We start from the raw sequence: 9862 nt of genomic DNA, 5'->3' as shown, positions 1-9862 counted from the left end.
AGACGCAGACCATCACAATAAAACAGGAACAAGCAACCATCACACTAAGACACAAACTCGACATAGAGAGACAGACAGAAAATGGCACATGGAGCTAGACAAATACTAAGCAGACACAACTGAAGAACAAATCCTAAACACCACAGAAACATGAAACTCAAATAATAAACATCATCATAATCAACACTACAAGAGAACAAGAAAACAATCCCTGATGCAAACTAAAACCAAAACATAATAAAACTCAAACTACTGGGTCCGACGGACCCAGAACCGTGACACTTCTACATAACAAAATAAATGAAATTTAAAAAGTTGATGAGTATGTTTTCTTTGAAATTAACAGGAATTTTTCTTCATTCCTATCGAACATTTCCCTGAAATACCAACTATTCCACTTGCTGCACCCTTAAATGCAACATAAGCTTCATGTCATCATGCAGTGGCTGCCTTATCTGTATGTCTAGGGTCATTATCATCCTGCATTGAATAAAACTGAAGGATAACTTCAGTGAGAACTGTGACAAGTGAAGTTTATTATATAGAAGAAAGTGTTAACAGGCTTAAAAGGTGAGCAGTAAATAAAAAAAAGGTTAAACACAGTATCACTCTCAAACTGCTCCTCTTCCTGGAGTGAAGCACAGCCTGATAACCCTCCCTCTTCTTCCTGCTCTTAAACACAGCACCTCCTCTCTGTCCACGTGTTTCCTCGTTCCCTCCCCTTCAGACCTGCACTTTGACAATGGGCGTAAACAACATGTGGTGACGTGTAAGAGCTGACAGGCTCCATTCACTGCAGAAACACGTTGTTGAGATCAGAGCTCAGACTAGTTTCAGTTTTAAGGAAGAGAAACTCACACAGTCACTGACACTGAGAGGAGAAATGGCGCAGAAAGGAGTTCAGCTGGACCGAGAAACCTTCTCTTGTTCCATCTGTTTGGATCTACTGAAGGATCCGGTGACTACAGCCTGTGGACACAGCTACTGCATGAACTGTGTTGAAACCCACTTTGACAAAGAGGACAAGAAGGGAATCCACAGCTGCCCTCAGTGTAGCAAGACTTTCATACCGAGGCCTGTCCTGGAGAAAAACGTCATGTTTGCAGCTTTAGTGGAGCAGCTGAAGAAGACTGGACTCCAAGCTGCTCCAGCTGATCACTGCTATGCTGGACCTGAAGATGTGGCCTGTGATGTCTGCACTGGGAGGAAGCTGAAAGCCATCAAGTCCTGTTTATCTTGTCCAGCCTCTTACTGTGAGAAACATCTCCAACCTCACTATGATGCAGCTCCATTAAAGAAACATAAGCTGGTGGCCCCCTCCAAGAAGCTCCAGGAGAACATCTGCTCTCGTCATGATGAGGTGATGAAGATTTTCTGTCGTACCGATCAGCAGAGTATCTGTTATCTTTGCTCAGTTGATGAACATAAAGGCCATGAAACAGTCCCAGCTGCAGCAGAAAGGACTGAGAAGCAGAAGGAGCTCGAGGTGAGACGACTAAACATCCAGCAGAGAATCCAGGAGCGAGAGAAAGATGTGAAGCTGCTTCAACAGGAGGTGGAGGCCATCAATGGCTCTGCTGATAAAGCAGTGGAGGACAGTGAGAAGATGTTCACTGAGCTGATCCGTCTCATCCAGAAAAGAAGCTCTGATGTGAAGCAGCAGGTCAGATCCCAGCAGGAAACTGAAGTGAGTCGAGTCAAAGAGCTTCAGGAGAAGCTGGAGCAGGAGATCGCTGAGCTGAAGAGGAAAGACGTCGAGCTGGAGCAGCTCTCACACACAGAGGATCACAACCAGTTTCTACACAACTACCCCTCACTGTCAGCACTCAGTGAGTCTACACACTCATCCAGCATCAATATTCGTCCTCTGAGCTACTTTGAGGATGTGACAGCAGCTGTGTCAGAGACCAGAGATAAACTACAGGACATTCTGAGAGAGGAATGGACAAACATCTCACTGACAGTCACTGAAGAGGATGTTTTACTGTCACCAGCAGAGCCAAAGACCAGAGCTGGATTCTTAAAATATTCACATGAAATCACACTGGATCCAAACACAGCAAACAGACGACTGTTATTATCTGAGGGGAACAGAAAAGTAACATTTATGAAACAACAAAAGTCTTATTTTGATCATCCAGACAGATTCACTGTATGGTGTCAGGTCCTGAGTAGAGAGAGTCTGACTGGATGTTGTTACTGGGAGGTGGAGTGGAGAGGAGGAGCAGTTTATGTCGCAGTTGCATACAAGAATATCAGCAGAGCAGGAAGGGGCAATGAATGTGGATTTGGATGGAATGACAAATCTCAGTCATTATATTGTGACACAAACGGTTATAAATTTCAATATAACAAAGTCCAAACTGTCCTCTCAGGTCCTCGGTCCTCCAGAGTAGGAGTGTACCTGGATCACAGAGCAGGTATTCTGTCTTTCTACAGCGTCTCTGAAACCATGACTCTCCTCCACAGAGTCCAGACCACATTCACTCAGCCGCTCTATGCTGGATTTCGGCTTGGGTTCTCTGATGGAGACACTGCAGAGTTGATTAAAGTCAAATAAACAGAGAAGACAGGTTCATGTTGATCCCTGACCATTATATGTACTTGTGTAGTTTCTAAATGAGGCTTTACATTTTAGAAGCTGAGAAGTTCAGTGGTTCATTGATGTGTGAAAATAATATTGCACTGTTTCAAACTGTACTTACATTTATGGGCATTTTTTATGATTATTTGATCGTGCTACTAACAATCAATTATTGTATTTAGAGTAAAATCATTTAAAGCCATTTTCAAATAAAAAGTTTGACAGATTAAAACAGATATCATGTTTCTATAGAAATTGATACAATCAGATAACTGCTTGAACTGCTTTACTTAAATTTCCGAAATTTTAGCAGAAAGTTTCCTTTTAGACATGTCTGTTCCACAATCAGGACTTTGGAGGAGAACAAATAAAAGCATGGGCGACCGTGGTTCAGGGGTTTGGGAAGCTCATCTTTTAGCCGGAAGGTTTACCGGTTTGATCCCCTGCTACATCTGTCTTGGTGGTTCTGTCCTTGGGCAAGGCACTTCACCTACCGCCTACTGGTGTTGGCCAGAGGGGCCGATGGCGCGATATGGCAGCCTCGCCTCTGTCAGTCTGCCCCAGGGCAGCTGTGGCTACAACTGTAGCTACCTCCACCAGTGTGTGAATGTAAGAGTGAATGAATAGTGGAATTGTAAAGCACTTTGAGGGTCTCGAAAAGCGCTGTATAAATGCAATCCATTATTATTAAGTAATAGTGAGCTTTAGTGAATATTGATTTTTTTCTCTCAGTAACAAAAACAGACTCATTTTTAGTACATAAGATAACCAGTCCCAGTTCAAATCTTTTGTCAGCAGACTCATTAACATCATGGTAGATAGTTATTCGGTATATGATGCTTTGACAAAACCCAGTTTAGAACAAAGACTTCTGATGTTTAGATGAAGAATACCTGGACCAGATCTAGTTTGAAAATCAGTTAAAAACAGGACATTGATGAGAGCAAACAACAGGGGCATGATATCAGCAAACAACATCATTTAACACAAAAACAAATCAAATTTATGCAGATATTTCTGCTTCTTACTCATCTGTAAACATCCAGCATGTTTTAAATATTCCTGCTGTTTTTGTTAACAGGAAGTTCATGTTGAGCTCAGTGAGTTGAATTTATATGTGAGAAAATTATTACACACAACTAAACCTGACAAAGTACATACAAACTCCAAAACATACAAACTCCAAAGCACATTATTTGTGTTTATTCTGCAAATACTTCATTATATTGCATAAATGTCAGTTACAAGCTTAACCTCCTAGGACCTGCCGTTCATATATATGGACATCCCATTTTGGGTTGTTTAAACCAAAATACTAAATTTTGCTCTACAAGAGCTGGATAACCACTTACGAGGACATTATGCTGCCACTGTTCTATCGAAATTTTAAATTAATGTCTTCATACGTGGATCTCATTTTTCTCAGAACCAAAAATCAGTTTAAAAAAAATCATGTAAGTCTTTGTTTTTACAGTCATCAGGTCCCAATGAGCCCAAATAGCAAAGAAAAATTAAAAATTTGAATGCCACGAAAGAGTTCGGGTCTTAGGAGGTTAAATATAACGTTGGGAAAAAAAAGTAATTGCAACCAGGCTATTGATCAAGTAATTGCGATTAATCAAGATTAATTACAGAAAATTGTGAGATTAATTCGTTTTTTTTTTTAAATTTATTGAAAAGCACTAATACATATATATATGTCAGGGGCGATCGTGGCTCAAGAGTTGGGAGTTCTCCTTGTAATCGGAAGGTTGCCAGCTCGAGCCCCGGCTCGGACAGTCTCGGTCGTTGTGTCCTTGGGCAAGACACTTCATCCGTTGCCTACTGGTGGTGGTCAGAGGGCCCGGTGGCGCCAGTGTCCGGCAGCCTCGCCTCTGTCAGTGCGCCCCAGGGTGGCTGTGGCTACAATGTAGCTTGCCATCACCAGTGTGTGAATGTGTGCGTGAATGGGTGGATGACTGGATATGTAAAGCGCCTTGGGGTCCTTAGGGACTAAGTAAAGCGCTATATAAATACAGGCCATTTACCATATATATAAATATATATATATATTTATTTATATATTTATTTATTTATTTATTTATTTTTTACTATAACTGCATGTAGTGGCCTGTCATTAAAATTTCAACTGGTGTATACTTTGAGGTCCGAACACATACAAACTCCATAACACAACGGAAGTGCTCCAGGATGCTCGGCGCAGTGTTGAGCTTTTGTTACCTAGTGGCTACACAAGTCAGGAAGTACCAACGACCGGATTTGGTGTGTGGTAGTAACAGGTTAATGAACATATTTTTTTAAATTATTTGAATATATATGAGTGCTTGTGCATAAATACACAAACAATACACATATGCTTTCAATTGTGTAATTTAAGTGATCTAGGTAGCTGTTTTGGAAGTTCAGTTAACGCCAGCAGTGTGTTTTGGAGTTTGTAAGTGCTTTGTCTCTATGGGCCACCGTATATATTTATATATAAACATATATAAATAAAACCATGTTTTTTTTTTTACATTAGTAATTCCTTTTGTGCATAATTTTATATTGTTGTTGATAATTAATTAATTAAAGCAACAAAAGAGCCGAAAGAGCCGGCTCTTTTTTTAGTGAGCCGATCTGAAAGAGCTGGTTCTGTAAAAAGAGCCGGAAATCCCATCACTAATGGGTCGCGTATATCCTCCTATCCCAGAATTCATAGCGGGGTCCAGTCAATTCCAGTTTCCAACAATGGCAGCAGCTACTTAGTTTTAATATTACTCTTATTACTATTTCTGGGTCACAAAAAAAAACCCCGAAAAACAACAACATATTTTCAGGGGAGAATGTAGCTGTGTAAACTTTAAATATGCAAGACATCACATATTTGAAAAAGTGCTCTAACATTTTTGGAGACGTCTGTTACCCACCAGCTCAATAGCTGACTGGGAGGTCAAGGCTCAGAGCTGGTGAGAACAGCAAACTCCCGGCACATCGTTTCCAGCCTTCCCAGTCTTCAAAGGACCCGGCACACATATACCTCAAAGGCTGGGTCCTCCGAAGGATGCAGCCTAGGTTTGGGGACACAGCTAGAGAATATGAGCTGAGTGAGACACCTGGTGGACAAACGCAGACATGACAAGAAGAAAGACTAAAGTGCAGATGGGAGACAAACAGCTGGAAATACTTGTTGGAAAGGATTGAAGCAGACCACAGAGGTGTTGTCAGATACACTGGTGGATAAAAAAATCAGTTAGTGAGGAGGCTCAAGGTATTGCTTGGTATCTATTCTGGGCCTCTGGAATGCACCAAAACTGCCTTTCTGCAGGGTACAAGGGTACTGTTGGGTCTGCGCTTCCACAGGCCCCGCTGGTTTACAGACTTATTCTCGTTAACGACAAAGACAAGACGAACAACTTTTACTTGCTAGCAAGGGAAGGCTTGGTTGGAACCAGGCTCTTGGAGCTCAACGCTCCTCACCCGTTTCCAAACCAACTTCTTCAACAAGCAGCCCTGTTATTTCCATTACAGTTACAGTTTGGAGTTTACACAAGCACCTCCCCTCGTAAAACCGGTATGCATGTGTATGCATGTGCAACAACGTGTGTGTGTGTGTGTGTGTGTGTGTGTGTGTGTGTGTGTGTGTGTGTGTGTGTGTGTGTGTGTGAGAATGTGTGTGTCATGGGTGCGTTTGTGTGACCTCCTGCTCACCAAAAGGATCATTAAAGCAGGAAGCTTACCACACAAGAAACAGATCTTTCAGATAGGTGTGCCTAATAAAACACTTTCAGCCTCCCCCAGCACCAGAGTGGCTGGAGAGGTGGTCAGAGACAAAGGAATGTCTTTGATCATATATTTTGAACCAAGACTTACAAATTTAAGAAACACAATCACAACAATTAACAATTTGACTCCAACAGGTACACTCTTTACTTAAGTACAGATAGCTACATTAAAAGCTAGTGCAGTAAAAGTACTGAAGCAACATCTTTCCTCAAGTAAAAGTGAAAAAGTAAAGGCCCTTAAATGTTCTCAAAGTAAGAAAGTAAAAAGTAACTCCTTGAAGGAAAATTCTACTAACATTTTTTTGTAAAAAGGTCACTGAAGCTTGTGCTATATTAAGATAACAATCAAATAATATTAGTTCACATGAATACAAATATACAAATCTAAATTGCAGTTCTATTGAATATACTCATAGCTGGACAGGCCATCGGTTATAGCGGGCATTTGCCCAGTGGGCCGATGGGTTTTTTTGTTGTTGTTGTTGTTGTTTTTGCATTGGTATAAACACTGAAAGGTGGTGGATTGGCCAGATGCTGGCCGATGTGTAAAAAAATCAGTGTGTCTTTACGCTGCACAGCTGCCTCTTCCTCGCTCATTCTTTCCCCTCCCTCTCCTGTTGCTACTTCAATCATGAAACTGATCAATGATCAGCTGATCGTCTTTTCAGTCCCGTCTCTCTTGTTTGTTTATTGCCCACTTAGCGCCAGAAAGAGGAAACCAGCGGATGTCGTGCTAAACAACAGCTGCACGTTTAAGCTTAATCAGCTGTTGTTAGAATTTATTGAATATTATTTTTTTGTATCAGCTGATGTTTGCTGGAACCACAGCTGTAAAAGCTGCTGGTCATGATATGGATTTGGATATGTGGTGAGCAGTACTGGGCAAGTTACTTTGAAAAAGTAATTAATTATAGTTACTAGTTACTTCTTCAAAAAAGTAACTGAGATAGTAACTGAGTTACAATATTATAAAAGTAATTAATTACTTGAAAACTAACTATTGCGTTAGTTTACCTTTAACCCTTTGGGGTCCAGGGTATAATTGGACATTTTTAACTACTTTTGATTTTCCCTCCACATTTCACCTTTAAAAACTATCTACTTCGCCTTGTTTGGTATCATTCTTTTCAGCACAATCTCACGTGTCTGAATTTACAGTTATGGTTTCATTTTGACATACTGTATTAACACAATTGATCTAAAATCAGACAAAAAACATAAAATCAGAGTAGAAAAAGTTATATTTTTTTACTGTAACAACCACAAACATGTTTAATGAATCATATTTCATAACTTTAAATGCAAATATAAATTGTCGATTTTAAAATCTTATGCACAAGTTTTGCAAACAAAGTTATTTGCAGCCATCTACCTTTTACCTTGATTTTCTAAATAACCATTTCAAACTATTTACAGAACAATCAGCTGTTCTGCATTCAATAAGATGCAACACAAATTATTTGTGCCACTCCAAAAAAATAATTTCTGTCCACTATAAAGGAGAACATCACAGCCTGATCCCTGCAGGTCTGACAGCAGCAGGTGTATCACTCCTGTTTCTATCTGGAGACAGCAGTTGCCTCATTGTTCTGACACACAACACAAAACTATCCACAACACTACACACTAACTACACAAGACAGCACATTAACTACACACTCCAAACACGCTAAACGTCACAAATCTCTCACATCTCAAAACTCGCTCTGTCTCTTTTTCTGTTCTCTCTCTCTCTCTCTCTCTCGCCGTCACTCCTAAAACTTCCCCTGTTTTTTTTGTTTTGCTTTTTTTTTGCTCATAAGCAGAGAGTGCTTGCTAGCGCTGTCCTTAGACAGTAAACGTGATGAAACTATTGAGGAAAAAACGTAGCGTATATATTGTTTATCATGACTCTGGTTTACGTGGCCTATCAACACAATTTAAAAACTGGTAAATATCACCTTGTTGCTTTGTCTTTAAGTGGTCATGTGTTTGGCTTACCATGACTACTTTATTCTTCCTCAGTCAAACAGCAGCACTCATGCGATTGTTTTGCCCCCTTAGCTCCAGGTGCTGAGCTAGAAAGTGATCGTGATTATTGTCCGCAGGGGGCACGCGCAGCTTCTTAAAGCTTTAGCGCCCAGATTACTTACGTAGTCAGCTACTTCCGTGAAACTGATATAAGATGCGCCGCCGCCTGCAGCGCCACCGTCTCCGGCTTGCACGCCGCCGCCTGCAGCGCCGTCATCCTCATCTGGCCCAGCCTCCGAGTCTTCATCCTCATCTGGTCCAGCCTCCGAGTCTTCATCCTCGCCTGGCCCAGCTTCAGACTCATCATCCTCGCCAGCCGCAGCCTCCAAGTCTTCAGTCTCGTCTGGCCCAGCCTCCGAGTCTTCATCCTTGTCTGGCCCAGCTTCAGACTCATCATCCTCACCAGCCGCAGCCTCCGAGTCTTCAGTCTCGTCTGGCCCAGCCTCCGAGTCTTCAGTCCCGTCTGGTCCAGCCTCAGTGTCTTCAGTCCCATTGAACGACTGGCGACTCATTGAACGACTGGCGACCTGTAGCCCTGACCCCCATCGTAAGCAAATGCTTCGAGAAGCTGGTCAGGGACTTCATCTGCTCTGCACTACCCGACTCACTGGACCCTCTACAGTTCGCATACCGCCACAACAGGTCCACTGATGATGCCATAGCCCTGACACTACACACTGCCCTTTCACACCTGGAGAAGAGAGACACGTATGTGAGAATGCTGTTTGTAGATTACAGCTCAGCATTCAATACCATCGTTCCCTCAAAGCTGGACAGGAAACTGCAGGATCTAGGACTGAGCAGCTCCCTCTGCAGCTGGATCCTTAGCTTCCTGTCTGACAGACGCCAAGTGGTCAGACTGGGCAGCATCACCTCATCCCCCATCACACTGAACACTGGTGCTCCACAGGGGTGTGTACTGAGCCCTCTCCTATACTCACTCTACACCTACGACTGCACAGCCACTAACAACTCCAACATCATTGTGAAGTTTGCGGACGACACTACAGTGGTGGGTCTTATCACCAACGGTGATGAGACGGCTTACAGGGAGGAGGTCAGCACCCTGACCCACTGGTGTCAAGACAACCATCTCACCCTCAACGTCGCAAAGACAAAGGAGTTGATAGTGGACTTCCGGAGGTGCAGAGAAGTACACACCCCCATCACCATCAACGGCGCTGCTGTGGAGAGAGTGAGCAGCTTCCAGTTCCTTGGTGTACATCTGGCTGAGGATCTTACGTGGTCAGTACACATAAACAAAACAGTGAAGAAGGCGCAGCAGCGCCTCTTCTTTCTCAGGAGACTGAAAAGATTCGGCATGAGCCCCCGCATCCTCAGGACCTTCTATCACTGTGCCATTGAGAGCATCCTCACTGGATGCATCACCACCTGGTATGGCAACAGCACCACCTACAACCGCAAAGCTCTCCAGCGAGTAGTGCGGTGCTCTGAACGGATAATTGAAGGTGAGCTTCCCTCCCTCCAAGACATCTACAGGAAGCGC

General features: G+C 42.6%; 1 protein-coding gene across 1 annotated transcript; it reads left to right on the top strand.

Moving 5' to 3' along the window:
* Window positions 1–808: 808 nt before the first annotated feature.
* Window positions 809–2777, top strand: LOC146579402 (tripartite motif-containing protein 16-like). Its single transcript, XM_085269250.1, has one exon. It carries the CDS (start codon window positions 884–886, stop codon window positions 2558–2560), a length of 1677 nt encoding a protein of 558 aa, XP_085125376.1. The 5' UTR covers window positions 809–883; the 3' UTR covers window positions 2561–2777.
* Window positions 2778–9862: the final 7085 nt, after the last annotated feature.

Source organism: Mchenga conophoros, linkage group LG3 (assembly GCF_057382185.1).
Source record: "Mchenga conophoros isolate Kocher_MC1m ecotype Shallow Benthic linkage group LG3, M_conophoros_male_GT1.1, whole genome shotgun sequence".
NCBI lineage: Eukaryota > Metazoa > Chordata > Actinopteri > Cichliformes > Cichlidae > Mchenga > Mchenga conophoros.
Note: the sequence above shows the minus strand (reverse complement) of the source record. Positions and strands in the feature narration are given on the sequence as shown.

Bases quoted from the DNA above. Each gene is read 5' to 3' on its own strand.
- LOC146579402 (XM_085269250.1), top strand. From the start codon at position 884: ATGGCGCAGAAAGGAGTTCAGCTGGACCGAGAAACCTTCTCTTGTTCC.